Source organism: Lonchura striata, chromosome 3 (assembly GCF_046129695.1).
Source record: "Lonchura striata isolate bLonStr1 chromosome 3, bLonStr1.mat, whole genome shotgun sequence".
Lineage (NCBI taxonomy): Eukaryota > Metazoa > Chordata > Aves > Passeriformes > Estrildidae > Lonchura > Lonchura striata.
The window spans coordinates 83,226,906-83,248,035 of NC_134605.1; the positions used below are offsets into that span (position 1 = coordinate 83,226,906).

At 44.4% G+C, this 21,130-nt stretch overlaps 2 protein-coding genes across 2 annotated transcripts in view; both read left to right on the top strand.

Annotated features, from left to right (window-relative positions):
- Window positions 1-710: 710 nt before the first annotated feature.
- On the top strand, window positions 711-4,559 carry COX7A2 (cytochrome c oxidase subunit 7A2). Its single transcript, XM_021554280.3, has 4 exons — window positions 711-825; window positions 1,847-1,936; window positions 3,405-3,489; window positions 4,340-4,559. The coding sequence occupies exons 1-4, from the start codon at window positions 808-810 to the stop codon at window positions 4,396-4,398; spliced, it is 252 nt and encodes an 83-aa protein (XP_021409955.1). The 5' UTR covers window positions 711-807; the 3' UTR covers window positions 4,399-4,559.
- A 13,131-nt stretch (window positions 4,560-17,690) lies between these two features.
- Window positions 17,691-21,130, top strand: part of COL12A1 (collagen type XII alpha 1 chain) — a 98,121-nt gene continuing 94,681 nt past the window's right edge. Inside the window, exons 1-2 of the mRNA XM_021553745.3 lie at window positions 17,691-18,192; window positions 20,757-20,864. Of these exons, the coding sequence (XP_021409420.2) occupies window positions 20,792-20,864 (73 nt within the window). The 5' untranslated portion in view covers window positions 17,691-18,192; window positions 20,757-20,791. The remainder of the gene's footprint in view (window positions 18,193-20,756; window positions 20,865-21,130) is intronic.

Here is a 21,130-nt window from a genome sequence, read left to right on the forward strand (position 1 = left end):
ATTTCCTGAGACTCGAGTAGGTTTGTATTTCATACAGTTCCGGCATTTCTTCACTCTATGTGATTTATACGTCGTGAAACACGAAGCTGAAGTTGGTTGGATTTTTTTTTTTTTTTTTTTTTTTTTTTTTTTTTTTCCCCACATGCAGAGTACTCTGTATCCCAGCTACTGACGGAGCTTGAGGCCTGGGCAGGTACTACATGGGGTAGTTTGGGGTTTTCCGAGGGTAGTGGCTCAACAAAGGATGCCAATCCACCCAAGGGTGCCAGAACCCCTCCCCTGAGTTGGACCCAGGCTCTGCCTCGCTCGGCATTCTTGCCTGAAGTGGCGGCCCCTGGGGATGTGCAGCGAGTCTATACGAACAGGCGCAGCCCAGGGTGCTGCTCTCCCGGGACACGCATCCCGCCCTGTGCACGTATTCAACTTTTCAGCACAAGGAGATTTAAAATTCTGTATGAAGGAGCTCGGGGGGACGCTTCACGGATTTCCCAAAGCGCCCTCTGGAGGCGCAGGGAGGCGGACGGCAACCCCAGAGCCCTGCGGCAGCAAGTTCCCCGCCGGGGCGGTGCGGCGCGGGCCACCGAGGGCTCCCGGCGCGCTCCGAGCGGTCCCCGCTGCTCCTTCCCGGCGCCGGGCCTCAGCCCGGGCCCCGCCCGCCGCGCTGCCCGCCCGGGCCGGCGGGGGCGCTGTGGGCTCTGCGGCGGCGCTCCGGGCCGCTCTCTATGGTGTGTCCGCCCCGGGCGGGGGGGCCGCTTCCCCTTCCGCTGCCCTTGTTGCCGGCGGGAGGTGACAGGACCAAGAGCCGCGATGTGGCGGAACGTGCGGGTGAGGCCCGGGGAGAGCGGCTCGCTGCCGCCGGCGGGGTGCGGGGCTCGCTCAGGTGCCGCCCGGCCGCGGGGCTCGGCCGCGGCGCCGCTGGCCTGCGGGGGTCGGGGCTCGGGCCGTGCGGCGCTGAGCTTCGGCGACTCGAGAGGATAAGCTTGAGTCGCGGGGCTCGGTGCGCCTAGCTCGCCTCTAAGGAGATCTGTTTTGTAGTGTGTTTATTTGGAGCGGGTGAGGAGAGGAGATGCCTGGTCCCTGCAGCCAGCACCGCCTGTATGTTTGCTCGCCCTGTGGCTGCGTTTTCAGCCGCGGCAATTGTGTGGCAGCGCTGTGTTGTTGGCAGTGTTGCTTGAAGGAGGCCGAGGCCGCTGGCAGCTTAGAGCTACCGCACTTTGAGCCTTGACATTTAGCAAAGGCAGATTAAAAAGAATTGTATATAGGTCATTGATTTTGGTAGGCTACCCTATATGATCAGGCTGTGGAAAGTGATTCCGGCTCAGGACACAGCAAGGTGATTTAAGCTGTGTGGTGGGATGAAGGTGCCTCCTTAGCGCTGTGAAGGTTGTTTCCTGTGCTGGTGGCTCCTAGGTGAACTGCAGCAGTGACAGGAGTTCCTTGTCCTCACAAGCACATTTTTCAAAAATACTACTGTCCATTTCACTAGTCAGACACAGAAAATGATGCCTAAAACTGAGGTCTAAGGGAACAGAGGCTGAGATTTCCCCTGAAAGAGAACCTGAAGGTTATGCTCCAGATTAATAAATCTGTTGTATCTTACTGAAAGTAATTTTTCCAAGTTTCTCCTTTTCAGGTAGCTAGTGAAGCAGTTCTTTACACAGTTTGCTGAAAATTTTACTGAATTAAAAACTAGCATGTTTTGGTGAAGTTTTGTATATTTGTTTGTTTTTAGAAGCCTTTCTTTTTTGCTGACCCACTTCCATCTTTTTAAAGAAGCATTTTCTACCCAGTGTGGACAGAGCTGTAAAATGTCAGTGTTATTAAAAGTGTTTATCTTTTATTTCAGGCTCTTTGCCGGATTTCCCAGAGAACCATAAGCACTGCTTCACGCAGGCAGCTTGAAAATAGAGTTTCTGAGAATCAGAAGCTATTTCAGGTAATAAATGAGTTGAATAATGTTAGTAGATTAACAGGGTTTTAGTAGGTCATAACTGCATGTTTTTTTCCTAAAGAAGCCTGGTCGGGCTCCTCTTTACATCTGAAGAGAGCTCTCAAAATCAGTTGTATGACTAGAGCTTTTGCAATTAGCAGTTATTTTCTGCAGAGGTTGAGTATTTTTACATGCCTTCTTGACTTGTTGATTCCTTAGTTGTTTTTTTTTTTTTTTACCCCATGAAATTATTTGTACTGGAGTTTCTTGTAAGCATTAGGCATGGTACAAAGATAAAGTATTCTGAAATTAGTTGGTATGGGGGAGTATGTCCAATGAACAAATAGAGAAAAAGAGTGAAAAGACAAAAATACAGTGAAAAGGTAAACCTAAAATCATACATCTCTTTCAATAGCTTATAGATGAGACCCATAATTTTTAATGAGGATGTGGTATTACCGTATTTCTCAATTATGAAAACTGTAAAGGTCTTAAACGATTGGATTAATTCCTTGAAAATGATTGAATCTTTAAAAATAATTTCTGAGTTACTCTGTTCCTGATTGATACAGCCACTGAGTGAAGTAGTAAAAGCAGAGAACACTCAAGAGAGTAATGCCAGCTGTGAGCCACAACCTGGAGCTGGTGCTTCCTACTGAGGATGAACTGGTCTTTAGCTCAGTGAAAGGGACCAAGTATATTAGAAGCCCCACTTAAATAGTTTTAGTTTTTTATTGTTTTCCTTTCCCCTGAAAGAGAAAGCCAGTCTTGTTGAGACACTTGAGTAAGGAGCACGGTGCTCATTGTGAGCCAAGGGGAAGGAAATGGGAGGGTGATGTTGGTGAAGGGAGGGGGGTCAGAGGTTCAGTTTCTGCTGGCAGAGATCTATAGGCATATCTTCCTCCTTTCATTTGTTTCTTGTGGGACAGCAGGTTAAGCTTGGGTAGGGTGCAGGTCACCAGCACTGGAGGCTGGCTTGAAATCCAGAGCAGTGTCATCTTGATGAGGGGGGTAAAGATCACGTGGATCTGGTGCTTCATTTAACTTTGGGTGGAGGAAACGTGGGTGGAGCAAAACCGTTTCCTGTATGCCACCAAGTGACAATACAGACTCCTCCCCCTTTTGCTCTCTATAGCAAGGATTGACTATGCTGGGATGGGAGGTTTCTACGGGTGGGAATCACATCCTGTGCACCTGAAGGGTCTGGCTGGTGTCAGAAGTGTTCAGGCATCTGCCACTCACTGCTTTAGATATGAACTGTGCACATGCTTTGTTGTACTCTCTCAGTGAGTCATCAACTGATAGCAGAGTGAAAGCTTTCAGGACAGAGTGGGAGCTAAATAAGGTTCAGTGTCTTTTGAGAGTCAGAAAGATAATGTGGGGTAGTAATTCTGCTGGGTAACTGTAGTTATATTAACACAATATTGCAAGAACTGCATATAAATAGTTAATTTTTGTCACTTGTTTCCATTAGGAGGATAATGGCCTCCCAGTGCATCTTAAAGGTGGGGCAAAAGATTCTCTGTTGTATAGAACCACTGCAGGTCTGACGCTGCTTGGTAAGGCTAATACTGAAATATTTATGCTTTGGTACAATTTCCAGTGCACTAATATTAAAATATTTTCTTTGGTGCAATCTCCAGTATGGATGGTGTTTTCTTTGTAAAGTAATTATGTGATGTCTTCAGTCTCTTCTTTATAACATGCAAAGTTTATATTGAGAGGAAAAAAACATGTTTGGACTTATTGTGTATTCATTTGTGCTTTTTCCAGGTTTAGATTTTCATATGGCTTTTTCCCAAACTAAGTGCCATGGTCTGAATACTCCTTCAGGTTTCATGTATGGTGTTAGTGAAAAACAGAACTACTTCATCTATTCTGCAAAGGAGTAAACTATAATTATAGCACATGCACGAACCAGTTTTCACACTAGCCTGACTCTTCTTAGTGATAAGTGATACTCAGTGTACTGAGTTTTCATGTGCTATGAAAACTAGCAGAATTATAACCAATGTTCATAATACTGTATATATGTAATCTTTATGTTGCTTGTTACCTAATTTTGCAATAGCCTCTAACTTAAATGTGTTGATCGAATGGATTTTCAGTTCAGCTACTTTAAGAATGAGTAACTGTTATTTCATGATTGTGTAGGTTCCACAGACGTGCCACTCCCCACTTTTTTTTCCCTTCTCTTAATTTTTGTGCACCCTGTGGAGATGTATTTAAGGATTTTTTTCCTCTAAAATATGAATCACCAAAAAAAATTGAGTCATGGCTGTGGAAATGTATTTTATTTGAATTGCAGCTGCTTATTGTTCAGTATTTCTTCTGGAACAAACTGGAAGGCTGACTACAAAGGAATTCTGCATGCTATTCTGAAAATATCTTTTCTGTCTCTTAATTCAGGAACAATGTATACTGTTTATTATCTGCTTGTCTCTTCAATGCCCAAGAAGCCGAACTGATTCCATTTGAGGATGCCTCAGCAACTAACATCTCTTTGTCCAGTTCCCATGTGACTGTGGTGGCAGCTTATTATAAGCAGCTGGCTTAATGATTGGAATCATATGTTAATTGTAACATGTAAACTGCAATCAATAAAGCAGTTTTTACGTGGTGTAGTGGATGTCTGGACTGTATCATCTGTTTTTATGTGTGAGCATTTTTGGTCATAGAGTTGCCAAGCTGGTGAAGAGGTTGCTCTAAACTAGGGTTGCTGGCAGAGGAGAGCCACAGTCCATCCCATTCCTCATCTCAGTTTGATGCCAATGTCAGCCATAGATGCCCAGAACCAGGAAAGGGATTGCAGGTCAGCAGGAGCACCTGCAGGGCAACACAAAGGACTCACAGACACTCCAGCCAGGAAGTCTGTCTCATCAGGGAAACGAGTGCCTTCTGTGGGAATGCACACATTACAGGGAATGAACAGGAGGAGTTTAGAGACGTGCTTATACGTGCAAGGCTGTGGTCTCAGCTGCATCACAGAGAAGCGATGGGATGGAAGGACCAGCAGGGAAGATGAGGTGCTACCCTCCATGTTAATGACCAGCCAGGGTGCATGGAACTGCGCCTGGGGATGGATGAGGAGTTGACGGGGAGCTTATGGGTCAGGATTAAAGGGAGGACAGGGACAGATGACATTGTGGTGGGGTCTGTTGCTGTTCACCTGACCAGGAGGACTGAGTGGATGAGTCTATAGATAGACCGGAGCAGCCTCATATTCACCAGCCCTGGGCCTCGTGGGAGACTCCAGTCTGTTGGAGGGACAACACAGCAGGGCATAAACATCACTTGTACTGTGATGGCTCTTAGCAGCTTAATTATTGCAATTATTGGGGAAAGTCATAATGGAACATATTGTAGCTGTGCATCCCTAGTTCAGTTTTGTGTTTCTAACAGAATTTATGCTTTTTTAACTTTCCTGTCAAGTTGCTACTTGTGGGTTATTATGACCAAAGTTTGGTGTTGACTCTGTAACAAATATGGGGCTTCTAAAAAAAACCCAAACAATTTCATCAAAGCAATCCTTTTGTTTCTCAAGGAAACAGTGGAATTTTCAAAATGCAAAAACAAGCTCAAACATCTAGCCTCCCACTACAGTGCTATTTTAAGCCTCTTGTGGATTAAGTTTGTTTCCAATTTTTTGTTGCTATCTTGGAGAACCAAAGTATACTTGTTAACTGGAGGCAAACTGGAATAGAAGGATGAGTGTACTCAGGACTCTATCTAGTAGAACCAAAAATCTTAAAAAAAGGTGAATAGGGGAATACCCCTCAATGGTAGCTTCTCTGCACAGGTGACTTTGGCCAACTGCATGACTAAAGGAATAAGAAATACCTGGATGGATTTGTTGGGAGAAGGTTCGGGAAGTGGGAATGAACACTGATGCCTACAAAGAAGAGAAACCCCACGGCACAGTAAACTGTACTACACTGAATGTGAAGCAATCTGGTCTGTACAATGCTGGTTAGGCTTCTGCTGCCATCACATGCCAGGGTTATGTGGCCCAAGATGTAGACCAAGCGATGGACATCTGGAAGACAGCGTAAGGAAAGATCAACATGTTTAAAAAGCCCACATATTTTCCTGCCTGCGGGGATTATGAAGAATTTTGAAAGGAGTAATTTTTCAAATAGTCCAAATTATAAAAAAAAACTGTGATGAGCTAGGTAGTAAATTGTGTGTACATGTTTGTGTGTGCAACCAAAGCAGAACGTGCAGCTGTTCGTGTTTTTGCACTGAGCTGTGTCTCAGGGTCAATGTCCCCGGGATCTGCAGCGGGCTGTGAGGTGTGGGGCCGGCAGCAGGAAGGGCATGGGGGTTAAAATCCAAGCTAGGAAAAAGAGCAATCACTGTTTACAGTCAGAGCCTTGCAATGTTATTTAAATGAATATCAAATGGCGAAAACTTGTTCTGGCAGGGCTGGGTGCAGTGTCCCCGGGATATGTCCCTGGAGCTGGAGCGGGCGGCAGTGCCAGGGCCGCGCTGTGCGGTGCGGGCGCTCACGGGGAGGCGTCCGCGATCCGCCGTGTGCCGGGCTGCCGGCGCTCCGGGAGCTCTGCTGCTGCAGAGCAGGAGGCAACCAAACAAAACCCACCGCCAGCTGCTCAGCACCAGTTTATGGGACTGCATTAGAACACGAGCGGCGAAATTCCCATCTGCTGTGCAGTATTATACATGGATTTCATTGCAGGCTCAACCACATCACGAATTGTGAGAGGTAAACTGGGTGCCTGTATTGACCAAATATTGTCTCTCTCTAGGAAAATACAAAAAGAGAGCTATGATTCTTCTCTATTGCTAAAATATCTGAAGATCTTAACTTCAGTCTCCCTATGGGTATTATATGAGTAGCAACATCCATTACTCCTTGCTAATGTGAAAAATGTTGTAACTATAAAGGAATAAAATGGTCACTGATGTGAAGGCATGGGCTTCCTGCCAGCTTTGTCAAAATGAAAAAAAATAATTCTTCATGCCACTGTAAGAGAAATTAATATTCAAATAATAATCAGATGAAACAAGAAATTAAATCCTCAGTACTGCATTTCCAAGTTCCATAATCCTTTCTGAGACTCCAGATGTACAGACCATGTTTTACTTTCTCCATATGGAAGGTAGCTCAGTATATCAACTCTTAGAATGGTGCCCTGGGCTACATTTTCTTGGCTGCTGAATACACTTATACATCCAATTAGCCTGACACATACAAAAATTTCCCCAGTAAAAGTCTGAGTACTAATACTACCACAATAACACCGCACTGACTTCCTAAAAGACACAGTGAAAAAGTTCAGAAACTCTCTGAAGTAAAAAGAAAACCCCAGGGAGATATCTAAGTATATGATCTTCATTGTACTTCTTGTTTTTTTCTTTTTCCAGATCCCAGAGTAAAAATATCACTTTTCTAATGTTGCTCACCTTAGCTATCACTGCTTTGAACTATAAGAAACCATGATGAATTTTTTTTTCTTACTATGCTGTCACTCCTTACTCTCCCATTCTTTCTCAATTATTTTCAATATCAGAGCTGGAGATTAACCTTCACAGTTGCTAGGGTGAATCAGACTTTCAGAGGCAAAATCAATCTGATCAACCTGACTTGACCCTAAATAAGGTATTTAGGGGATGAGTAAGTCAGAACTAATGTATCTTTTCATGTGCATGCTTGTGCGATTATTTTTTTAAAGAAGTTCCTTTTAGCAATAAACACCACCTTCTCTAATCTAACTTGTCTGAGCCTTTCCACTTATTTTTTCAGTACTCAGTTAATTCTGCTGTAAAAATAATGGCTTGTTCAGAAACACCACCTGAGGAGACTCTTGGCTGGACTGTAGTTTTTCTGAATGTAAGTATTCACAGAATCAGAGGATTGACTAGGTTGGAAAAGACTTTTGAGAGCATCAAGTCCAGCCTATATCCAAGTCTTCAAACTCAGAGAGCAACACATACAGTCTGTGATGCATGTTTTGGTCTTGCCTCAGTATTTTTGAAGAGTTTTTGAAGAGATTATTCATAGGTTTTCCATTAGACTAACTGATCACAGCCTCCCCCAAAACACATCTAGAACTAAAAGCACACTTTTACCTATTGCCTCAAAAATATGCATCCTTGTCAAAAGTGGTCGTTGGCTGGGATTCTTGTTTATAAATGTTGTGACAAGCCAAATTCATTCTCAGGGGGCTGGGGAGGTACTTGAAGGAAAGGGTTATCCCACTGAGCCCCCAGTCAGGCAGTTCTGAGTTTAGATCCTCAGAGAAAACCAGTGTCCGTATACAGCTCATTAAGTTCTCAGAACATTCACTCCCATTATATATAGTCTGCTGAGCCCTAGAGAAAACTGCCAAAGAGATGAATTTGTCCTTTGCTTATGTGTTTCTTTGAGTTCCCAAGCCACAAGTGTGAACTTTCTGAAACATAAGGATCTTTTGCCACTTCAGTCTGGTTTATCAGGTGCAATCTTTTCATCGTCCTTCTGCCTCTGTGGTATTTCATTCTTTTATTATTTTATTAACTCACGTTACTATTTTCATTCATGAAAATGAATGAATCCCTTTCCTTGCTGGGTCTCTGCTCTCTACAAGAAAAGGCAAGACGCTGTCTGGTGGGCATGGAAATAAGTTAGAAAGTGATGATGAGGTAAGATTCAGTAATATTTAAGCTTTATGTACACAAGAACATGGAAGGAGTTGCAATGAAAAAGACCACAGGAGGCTTGGAGTTTTAAAGTTACCTAAGTTAAGGTTTCCTAAAAAGAATTGTTGCAAACTAAGTATGAAATTAACAAGTTCACAGTATTGCTTTAAAAGCATATTTTAGCATAAGCACTCTCCTCTGTGAACAACCTTTGACTGCTAACAGAGTTGTAAAATAAGAGAGAAGTAGAGTGTCAATCTAATAAAATTGTAGCCTTTACCTTAGAGATATATTGTGGAATAGCTCTCTTGAGGCTGCCTGTGAAGTTCACCTAGAGATACAGTTCCTTGTGATTTCACCAGGAGCAGCAGAAGAATGTTTTCCTTCAACAGTAAGACGTTCAATGTTAAAATGTACTAATTGAGTTAAACATTTTGTAGAGGACTTCTCAGGCCCAAAGAGCCATAGTCCAGTTTTAACAATATCTGAAATAGCAGGAAAAAAAATTAAATACTTTTAAAGAGCTGTCTTATTTTTCCATGAAAGTTTTCCCTTTTAGCCAGGAAATCTGGGCTGTGCAGGATCTGAAGTACATGACCTATCCAAAATGTTCCTTATTACAGATTAGGATTCTTCTAGCAGTTTCTACGTAAATTTTATGGTATCATCCTCATCAATGGGACTGTAACGTGATTCATAGATATTTGGAAATGCTTTTGGGAATAAAAGAGAGAGAGAGGGAGATTCAGTACTGTTACACTTTATTGCAGATATTGAGACAGTTTGCTCTGAATAACTGTTCCTACAGGGTTCCAAGGAGAAGCTTGTGATTCTGGTAGGACCTTTAAGTTACTAGTATGTTTTTAATAATAATTGAGTTATATATGTTTATGTAATATAAAAATAGTTCTACATTGTTTCATCTCAGCATGAGCACTTACTCTGGATGACTAATGTTCTGGGTCCTGAAGTTTATAATGGAAAGGCTGACACACACTCAATCTTATCTATCATAGCACTGTGCAAAAGGGAATTATATGATTAAAACATTATAATGATCTCTATTGCTCAGTGGGCAGTTACAAGTCCCACAGGAGTCAGGCCAACTGTGTTATCAAGGTTTATTCAGTCATCTCTTAGGAGCAGCGGGCACATTTTGCTAAATATAGTGTGGTGTGCTAATAAGTGCTCTGTGTGGAACATTGCACTGGGATCACTGTGCCACAGAGCTGGAGTGCAGTGCATGGGATATTAGCCCACCTCCCTTTGGCTGAGATTTTCAGAAAGAAATGCTTAAACTTAGACTGCTAAATCCATACTCTGACATTTACATAAATAGCCTGATTTTTCAGAAAAGCAATATCAAGAAATTATCTTCTATTAAAATAATAAAATAGAAAAATGTCTTATAACAACAAGGAAATATGTTATTATTTCTGGAAACAGTGCTCAAATGTATGAGCAGATTTCTGGGGAAAGAAGAGGAGAACCACAACTTTTGGTTTCCCCATCTTGATTAATTGTGGGGTGTAAATGCAGTTTCTGAAACAAAGTCGCAAGGCGGTTGTGGTGCAGGATAGACCTCAACACCATGGCTGGTCTGTATATGATATATTTTGCAGAGCTAGGCAAGAATCTCTGTCTCAATCTGTACCTCTTTGTTTGGGTCTGAGATCCAAAAGCAGAAAAACAGATGAATAGGACCTGAAAATCACATCTTTTGATCAACTGCAGGCCCATTTACCGATCTTATTCTGGTTCCTGGTAAACAGATATTTACATGAGTAGACTACAAAGATTTGCACCAGCAGAAGACTTCACTGGCTAATGTACCAGAGATGGAAAGTAAAAGTGCTTAATCCAGTGCCTGAACTGGGGTGCCCAACACCATTTCAAATTACACCTGAGGCATTTGCTTGGGGCTGGCAAATCCAAGAGAGGAGCTGCAGAAGACTCATACACTTGCACTACAGCAAAGGGGAACTATCAGGAGACCTGTAACACCCAAAACAGCACCGAGGGCTTGCCTTTGCCTCCTGGGTGGTCCAGAACAGTTTGAGATGTGTCAGCATATGGGGGTCCTTGTCTGTAGCTGACAGCTCACAAAAGATCTCTGATGCTGCAGAACATTGCAGATGGCTCTAGAGCCCACTGTGATAGAAACTGATCCAAACCCCATGGATGGTGGGTGGCCAAACTTCTCAGGCACTGCTGAGTTCAGTAACTCAGGTCTTTATCAGCCACTGCAGAAGTTTAGATGCTGGGTTCATGTGTAGGCATGTAATGTACCGTGACCCAGAGCCAAATGCCACCTGAGCTGGCCATGCAAGACAGAGCAGTGGGCACAGCCAATGTTCCTGAAGGGCAAAGCTGCAATAGTGAGGCCTGTGTCAAGGAGTACACATCTTCTGTCTGCCTTCTCAATCACTCCAGAGGTTAGAAAAGCTGACCTCAGGGTTTTTATTAGAAAATAAGGTCCCAAAAGCTACTCCTGGCATAAAGGGAGTAGCAGCAGCTGTTCTTAACTGGGGAAGAATCTAATGATGTAGTAAAACCCCGTGTTGTGATGTGCCTTAAACAGGAAATCCCCTAAATACATTTCAAAGGGCACTGGGCAGAGGGCAAAGGAACAACAGGTCAGATTTGACAAAAGCCTATTTAAAAATCCTAAGCAGATAAATTAATTCATTTATTTATTTTTAATTTTTGTTAAACAAATAGGAAACACTGGAACTAGTAGCAAACACATTTCTCTGGATGAAAAATACATGCAGAAATCAAGACAATGCCAAACCAAAGATATGTTCACTAAATTGGACTGACTAAAAGCTAACAGAGTAGCGAGTCCAGCTGGAGAGCATCCAAGAGATTGGAGGAAAGGGCAACATGAGAGGAGACATTTTAACAGCTTCAAGTGGAACCTCTCAGCAAGCTGTAGAGGTGTTGATACCCAAGTGAGAGACTCAACTCCGGCAGGTAAAAAAGGCTGTTAGCGAAGAGTACATGGAAGTTTTCAAGTAACCTTTAAAAGTAGAAACAAAAGCCAATAGTTTTCTGTTTACACAATAGAGATACTGAAGCACAGGGCAACATCTATTTATAATCCAAATAAATCTTGTGTTCTGGTATTTGGAACTGTCCATATTCAACATACTGGGAAGCAGCAGCCACAAGGCTGCATTAAGAAGTACTGATTTAGATCTGCAGTGTTTTGGTCCATGTATTTTCATCCTTAGTCACTTGCCAATTATGACTTTTGCAAAAGAAAAAGGTTTTCTTTTCAAAGCTGGCTTATGTGGAGTTCATAAATGTTGTGACAGGTGATACCTAGGCTGTGCTTTTAATGCCTTTGAGCTAAACTCTTGCCTGACTCTTTTTTCCACAAACCCTCAAAGTTTCCAAGAGTCCATCAATATCTGTGATAGGTGACATGCAGATGAGATCCCCAGATGGTATGTCTCAGGAAAGTATATATAATTTAGGCTATCCAGCTCCTTAGGCCTGGTGCATTCCCTAGCTGTGTTCTAGCCCAAGTTTTGCCTCTGGTGCTCTTTCTTTTGCAGAGGAGAAAACTGATGAATGCCACAGTCTGCCAGTTTGAATATGAAGAAACTCAGATGGAGAAGCTGGGGGAGTGGGGAGCAGGGATGGTGGTGACCATGGAGTCCACCTCCCACAAAGTTTAGAAATTGTTAAAAAAATTATGTGACTATCATGTACAGACATACTGTAACTGTAAAGGGGTTTTAGCAAGACTGGTGGGATCTGTACCTCTGACAGTCACATACAAGAAGGATTCTCCCAGTCTGCCTTCTTTGCTCTCTGAGAGTTTGCAGACATGCCAGTTAAGCAAGCAATTTTTTCACAATAAACCAAGGCTATTTTTATGGAATCAAGAGGGTTGGAACTTGATCCTTAAGGTTCCTTCCAACCCATACCATTTTATGATTCTCCAATCCAAAGATACTGGCTTCTCCAGTGTAGTTGTATTTTTTTATTTCTGATGGCTGGACTTATAGTCATATTCTGGACAACTTGCAACCCACCTAGAACAAGCTATTATCTATTGTCAGCTGCTACAAAACAGCTCCCCAAAGTATGCTGTTAGTACTAAGTACGATATGGAGAATTTCTCTTTGAAGTCCTGGGGTACTTGAAACAACAGGTCATGTACTAAATGGCCTCTAGGGATCTTTTCCAGCCTCATTTACTATGGTTCTGTGCATTCACATCAGATTCACTTGTAAGAATGCTTAAAGTTTTGAATGTTTGTCATGCTGAACTGAGGATTTGGGCTTGACCTTCACATCCTCTAGACCTTCTTGGAAAGATACACATTGGGATAGAGTGCAGCAGCAGCTGATTATTCCCCCTGGACAGCTTTCCTCCAACCTGCTCCTCAGTCAGAGGAATCACCACATCCATGCCATTTGTGTCTGTGGAGGAGAGGAGGCCAGCATCAGCAGCTGGCCTAATGACAAGGTATTGAGTCTTAAAATTCCACCCCCCCCATCATTAATTATTCCACTGTCTGCAACAAAAGGATCAGGTCACTCATTATCTAATGCAACCTGAACTTTCTGCAGCTTTGAATACTTTGCCCACTCAAACACAAGCTCATCTTCTCCATATGACTACTCACCACCTAAACAGACCCTGCTGTCCTAATAGATTCTGATGTTTTTAATATATAAGTACTAAGAAGAATTATCAAAATGCTCCTGTTCAGAGCTTGGCACTGCACCATTTCATCATTTGTTGCTGATTAATATTGAGAGCTTCTTCATAGGAAGAAATTACTTTGCAATAGTTGAAGTCCTACCAAATATGGGGAAACCCATGGATATTGACCCTTCAACAAATGTTGAATCCAATTAGGTACTCAGTGAGCACTGTATTATAATGTTCTGCAAGTGGCAGCTAGTGGCTAGTGATTTCTAAAAACATTTTAATTTTTCAAAATTATGGGTTTTCTCAGTGAACCATCATTGTTTCACCAATAAACCCTCAGCTATATGAAGATGTCTGCTTAGATCTGCATTCACAATTCTTTGTGGCCAGTCCATTGCTGTGACAGGAACAATTACATTAAAACATACAGGGATACCTGAAAAATATGCAGTCACTGACCTCAATTTATTTTCCTGTCCTCTTTAATCAAGTTTTGTACTGGTTTCATAGAGGAGTGCTTCCTGAACAGATCAGGACTCTGTCATGAAATAATGAACGAGCATCTTTGAAAGAAAACAACTTTATTTAGAAATGTTACAATATAAAGTGTGTTTGTGTATATATATATAGGACTATAAGATCATTGCATCTATTTTTTCCGATTTTAGTATTAAAGTTCTATATTTTTTAAAAACTTACTGCCTACAAATTAACTGGACTTTCTCAGACTCTCAAACTCCACTAAATACCAGCTTCTTTCTATTTATAACTCTGCTTTTGAAAGATTTATTTGCTTTTCCAGTTCTACTTATCTGGAGCCACAATAATTAACTTTCAGAACATTACATGATGGGAAAAAACAATTACACAAATTAGAGAAATAAATAGTTGCTAAGGAAAACATACCTGGTAAGGCAGATAATTATTTCATGGCTGTCACACTTTCCAGGGATGCTGCTTCTGTAGTTGTTCCACTGAATGAGCAAATTTCGAATAGAACAAATCCTCTCTGGACACTGCTAATATAAGAAGCCAATTCTCATTATGAGAGGTCAGACTAGTTCTGCTCTCTGAATTCCAGCTCTGAAATGAACTTATCCAAATAAACAAACACCAGACTGAGTTTTTCTTCTGCCATTGACTGGAAATCTCACATATAAGGAAGAGCCTGGTGGAAGCAGTTTAATGTGTTTTGTCCTTCTGGATTTTATGAGTGCAGATATACTCCTGTGCAATATTAGTCTTATGACTGATTTAATAGGGAATAGAAAATATACTGGGAAGGCTGTCCATTATGCAGTGTAGTGATGTAATGATAGACTGACCAGCAAAGTACTTCCTGGGCAGATGTACTCTACTGACTGCAAGTCACTGGCAGCAGCACAATTTTGCTTGTATAACAACACTTAATGCTTAATCTATATATTGTTTGATGTTCAAAGAGATGACGCTTTTTTTTTTTTATTCTTCCTCTGTGCAAAACATATACTCAAATGCATATATACATATGAATAATGCATTTACCATATTCATATGTAAAGCAGATGCAACTAACTGTCAGGACAAAACAGAGGCCAAATCTAGTGTGATAGCCACATGGAAATGATATTCAAAGTTTACAGTGCTGAAGTGCAGAATATACAGTGTTATTCTGCCCTGGCAATGCAGTTTGAAGTAACCAAAAAAAAAAAAAAAAAAAAAAAAAAAAAAAAAAAAAAAAGAGGTGTCAGAAAGACAAAGTTTCCTGAATTACTTTAGATCAAAAACCATTTAAAAATTTGTAAGAAATTCCTGTTTTCCTGCAATATTACTATTAGACACCTACACCAGAAATGGAAAATATTATTAAAAGTATAAATATGAAATTAAATGTTGAGTTTTGTATTTAAATTAAAACACTGTTTTAGTGTGTTCAGATTAGATAGCAAACAAAATTGTGGAGTTGGAGTGCAATGGTCATAATGTGTTTAACACTTGTCTAAAAAACAAGCAGACAGGAGAGTGTTAGTAAATGTTTATGCATTTCAGAAATGCCTTCTGCATCACATACTGTGTACTCAGACTATGAATGTACATAGCAACAGTGCTGATTGAAAACAACCCATTTAATTACTGTGATATATGGAAGCACACACTCTAAATGCAATTTGTTGGTATATTTTGCACATAAATGATCTTAGGAGAATCATGGATAGAAGAGTTAGAATAAGGAGTTAAGGATGACAACAAAATCCTGCTGCCCTTGGAGTCAATTGTTTCCTCTTGCCAGCTCTGAATCTTATTTTTCACAAAGAAATTAAGCAAAACTGGTCAGCTGAGAGGAAGGGGAGATACTCCCCTCAGCAGCATCTAGGTCTGTGAGGGAGAGTATATGAGATTCTTGCAGACCTGAGAGACCCCTTGCTTTCAAAGTCTCCACTAATGTAAATCCAATTGTACCAATACACCAAATTATTTAAACATTTAAAAACAATATTTTGGAGTGATTTAACTTTTACATAGAATAATGAATATTTTCTTCCAGCTTCATTTTTTACATTGATTGCTTTTAACTATTAAGATAAAATCTTGGTTATCCTATGATGAAAAAAATCCACAGTATATTGTAAAAAAAATACTGTTGTAGTGCACAAGTGATAAAAACACCTCATTTGCATTAATTCACTTCCTGTGGAAGGATATTTCATTGTATTCCCTGATGTCCATTGTTAATGAAACTATTTTCCACATGACATTTATAGTCATGTTGTTGGTGAGTTCATTCAGGGAAATAAAATTTTTAAAATGTATTATTTCTCAGAAATATTGCTTTTCCATATCAGACCTGAATAGGAAGAAATCCAGTTCCCCATGCCAAAAAGATGCCAAAAGAGAAAATCCAGCTCAGCAGCTGGGCAAGGGGGTTTAATAGGTCAAGAGTTTTATCAGCAGAGGAGATGTTGCTTTTGGAAAGTGCATTCTATCAATACCAGACAGCTGAGACTGTGCCGTGTCCCAGAGCGTCAGGAAATGTCAGCACATATCTTCTGGTTATCACTTTCTTTTCAGCATTTGGGTTCTTGCGTAGATGACGGGTCTGTTGCAGAAATGAAGCTCAGGAGACACAAGTCCTCCTGCCGGCAGGTCCTTGATCTCCCAGTCCTGCGGAAAAGTGCCCAGGAGCGTTCCTCTGATAAAATATTAATCTCCGCTATCGGTCACTTCCCCCCCGGCTCGAAACCCCGCCATGACGCTGCCGGTCACGTCGGTCCCGGAGTGCCCCCGGCCGCTCCGAGCGGGGTCCCAAGCTCTGCGCTGAGGCGTGGCCCCATCTCTCCCTCTCTCCGCCTTTCCTGGCCCTGTTTTCCATCTCGCCCCACAGCCCCGGGGCCCAGGCAGCCTCGGCGGGCGGACAGACGGACCGTCGGTCTGTCGGCCGCCGCTCCTGCCCGGCGCCGCCACCGGGGGGCGCTCCGGCACCACGGATGGTCCCGGTGCGGCGGGGCCGCGGCGCTCGGGCTCCGGGACGAGCGGGGCTGCGGCTGGGAGAAACCCGCAGGGAGGGGGAACCCTCCCTGTTTACCCCTGCTCCTCGTCATCTCTGTTCCGCGTCCCGAATTTGTGCACCCGCTCCGAGGGGACGGTGACATCCCGTATGTTAGCTCGAAGGAGTCCCGGAGGACCGCGAGCATTGCCGGGGATGCCGTTCCCCACGGGTGTGGGAGCAGCCCCGCTGCTGGCGCGGGGCCCCCTCGGATGCTCGGTTTGGGCCCTCGGGCAGAGAAGGGCCCGGCTATTTCGCCGTGTCACTCTCTGGCACGGCGCGCTGCCGAGGCCAGGACACGTCGGGTGACCCGGGCAGGCTCCCAGGAGTGAGTGATGGGAGACCCTCGCGGAGCCTGTCCCCCAGCGGATTACCCGATTTTGGAAGGTGAAGTCCCTGAAAGCACAGAATTTCAGACATGGGCTATGGGCGCGGATTTTCCGCGGGGTCCGAGGGAGGGTCGGTGCGGCCGTGCGCCCCGTCCCTCAGCCCGCCCCGCCGCAGACTGATCACGGCGCCGGCGGCACTCTGTGCTCGAAGTAAAACTCCCATGTGGCGGAGGGCTGCCGCGGGGAGTGTGTATTTAATGCAGGTTTAATGTATGTATGGCTGCATAGCTTTGAGGCCAGACACACCTGAACCGTGTCACAATGATTAGTATCACCTTTGCCCTCAAGGCTCCCGGCCGCGCCACCGGGAGTGCCCGCAGGTCTCTGCAAGACTGTGCTGGGATCATCCCAGCCTCGGGTCCTCCGCGGGGGCGGCGGGGGCCGCGTGGAAGCCCCAGCCCGGGGACACCCTCCGCGCCGCCGTCCGTCGAAGCCTGCCCGAAGACTCAATTTTTCCACTGCCCTCCCGTGTCCTCCCCATTTGGGAAGCCTGGGGGGGAGGGAGGGAGGGGGCGGCGAGCCGGGCCCCTGCCTATGGGCGCGCTGCCGCCGCGGCTCCCGTCTCATGCCGCAGGAATGCGCGGAGGTATGCGCCAGTTTCCAGAAGTGGATCCCCTTCCTTGCTGGAGCACAGCAGCGCATATATCACCCGGTGGCAGCAGTCCACCTTCCCTGAAGTTTCGTAACCGCTTACGAGGGTAAATTGAGAGTTGGGAACAGCCCTCTATTAAGTAGCAGATTGAGAAGAGGCTCTTCCCACTTGGAGAAGGCAAGTCTTCCCAGACAGACCCCTCGCATCGGGAGCTACAGTAATCGAGACGCCTCCTCTGCGCTCACTGTTGCCGCTGCTGCTGCTCCTCCTTCGCCGCTGCTGCTGCTTGCTGCTCCCTCCACAAGGTGCTCCCGGAGCTTCATCCTTTATCCTGCTCCCTTTACCCAGGTCCGACGGCTGCGGCTCCCGCCGCTGCTGGCACCACCGGAGTCATCACCGGAGGAGCTGTCCCGTCACCGACCCAGGCACCCTGCGGCCGCGCTGGAAGGTCTGTGTGTGCCCGCGCAGGAGCGGGGTCCCCCGCCCGTCCCGCCGCCGACCCCCGTGTCCCGCTCTGTCCGCACGCACCAGGCACGCAGCCCCTTCCAAGGCACCTCGGGCTGGAAGCTGACGCGGGATTAGGAAGGAGCGTGTGTGCGCGCGTTGGGCATGTCAGAGCCGGCTGCCGGCGTGCGGCCGGGCGGGCGGAGAGGCTGGGGCAGAGCGCCCCGGGGCTGCTGGCTGTCAGCCCGGGGAAAGAAAGGCACGGCGGAGCCCGGCGGGATGCCGGCCCCCAGCGCTGCCGGCGGAAGGGTGCCTGGGCAGAAATGCGGGCAGGGGCGGTGCTGTCCCGGAGACGGAGGCTCCCGGCGGCCGGAGGCTCCAGGCGGAGCCTGCTGTCAGCGCCCAGGGCGCCTGCAGGCATGCTACCGCTGCGGCTTTGGCAGGAGCTCTCGCTTCCCTCCCTTGTGTGTGCAGCTGCCGGTGATGCTTTATCCTGCTTCCAGCTTTGATAGGTAGTGGGCTTTTCCTGCGTGTTTTTTTTTTTTTTTTTTCTTTTTTTTTCTGTTTACGTTAGTTTTCTTCTTCTTGAAAGTGTTAATTATCGTGCACTGTGTGGTTTAGAAATACTTTGGCTAAGCTTTTGTCGGTTGAATTAGCCTGAGATGGGACTGGCACTGTGAAAGCTCAGGTTTGACTTTTTCTAAGTGGTCTCTAAAGATCAATGAGAAAACCTTTAGTCCTGACGCGAAGTCTGTTCTGACCCTGTTGAGCCAGGAGGTGTCCTCTGCTGCCTCCAGGGCTTCTTTCACACACCTAAATTCGCGAGAAGGAAACAGCGTTTCTAGGCTAGCAAACGAATGCTTTGGCTGAGGTGGTGTATTTCATGAAACAAAAACGTGTGTCAGGAATGGTAGACCTGCAGCACTGGAGAATTCCTAGATGCCTTTGTGAGATGATTAATTTCTGCTGCTTTTCAAAATGATCGAAAGATGGCAGTCAGAGCTCGCACGACATTATCAGGGCAAAATGTCCTTTTCGGTTGAATTTAGGCGATCCTTAAACTCACTGCAGGATGCTGTAGATCTGCCCAGGGGCAGCCGTTTCCCACGCAGAGCAGTGATACGATTTTGGAGCTTTCAGAGCATTTTAATACTAACTTGTGTTAGTGTCATTATGGTCAATACTGCTCTTCTGTTTAGCCACTGGAACTGCCATTAGACTGAAACCTTTGCTCAGATTTTCGTTAGGCTTTTTGTATTTTCATGTGCAGTTAAGATGTTTGGCTAAGGCAAGTATATACAGCTGCTCAAATGAAGCCTATTAAGCTCAGTGTCAGTAACTGGGAAATTCCTGGCTCTCTGTAGTGTCTTCCCACCAAATGTGCGTTGCTGGGTAGTTCTTTAGATGGTAGAAGAATATTGTTTTCCCTTTCAGTTTTTTTCTGTGGACTAATGATTTATGTATTCTTCCTTTGTTTTGCTCTTGGAACATTCTTGATAAAATCTGCTGCCTAATTGCTTTTGGAATTCTCTTTCCCCCAGCCTAATTATGATATATGATGCATGAATTACTTTATTCATACAAATTGCCACCTTCCTACTTCTTGAGATAGAAAATCTGAAACAATAGAAACACTTACATGCATATGTAGGTTCATATTAGACTTTACTTAGACAAAGAAATAATTTGGAAGTTTTGCTGTAGTAATTGGCAGTAATTTTACATGAACTAGAGCATATAGTTATGAAGGTATGGCTGCTTGCAATTAAGAGCTAACTTGGCCTAATCCCACTTCTTTTGCTATTCAACCTGCAGTGATTGTAAGACTTATGCCTGTCAGCTTTATATAGTGTATTTTTAAATATATTTTCTCTCAGGACATGTAAATGAATTATCAGATGTTGAAACATCATGGCTAGACAGACGTGTCAAATTTCAGATGTGTGTTACACACACTTCTGTATAACCTATTTTAGACTTTCACAAAATGAAGAATAGTGCAATTGTAGGCAGAACCCCTCAAAAAAGTTTTATTACAGTTTCCAAACTGCCTTGAGACTGGTAAAACAAAGCTAACTAAGTGGTTCAACAGTTATGAAAAAGGAGCCGATTAAAATCCCCAGCTGAAAGAGACATTTAGTTGATCCAAAGCAGGAATGACCTCTGAATTAGCTATCATCACATTCAGCGATGAAGTCATGGAGCTCCCTTCTGGCTCCTGCCTCTGTGGAGGCACAGATCTTCACTGCACTTCCCTGGTCAAATTAACCCCAACTAGCTTAAAGCTTCATGTGCTTACTGTGATTGGAAAGGGTTCAGCAACAAAAGGCACATTATTGCCAGACGAGACTCTCCAGTTAGTCATGCAGATCTTTCGTCGTCTTGGACAGCTTTCAAGTCTAGAGGTTTCAACCTGGTCCCTTGGGTGGGGGGCTGGGGATAAGGGAACAAAGTGAAATCCACGGTTTGTCTTTTTTATGTTTCATGAATACACCCACGCAGTCCTTTAATCCACATGTATCATTTCCTTCTCGTTTCTCCCCCTCCCTCCCTTCCCCATCATTGCAGATTCATTCATGTTGTTGTGATCTGAAAGGGCAGAAATGAAGACAGCGCTGTGCTCCGCAGTTGCTGCTCTGTGTGCAGCCACCCTCCTCTCCTCCATCGAGGCTGAAGGTAACCTTCTCCTCCCTGCCCTCTTGCCCCGCTGACCAGCAAATCTCCCAATCAGCCCTGAGCTACTGGCTCTCTCCCTCTCTGTTTTTGAGTGTGAATACTTCACCTTCTTTCTTTCTCTCCTTCAGAGAAACGCCTCTCCTTCCTTGCCCAGCTCCTTCTGTGTTCTGTTTCTCCCGGCTAATGAGCCGGACCGTAGCTCCCTGTCTCTGTCCCTCTGGTGTGCTGTCCACACCACCCCGCAGAGCCGTGGCCAGCTGCTGCGG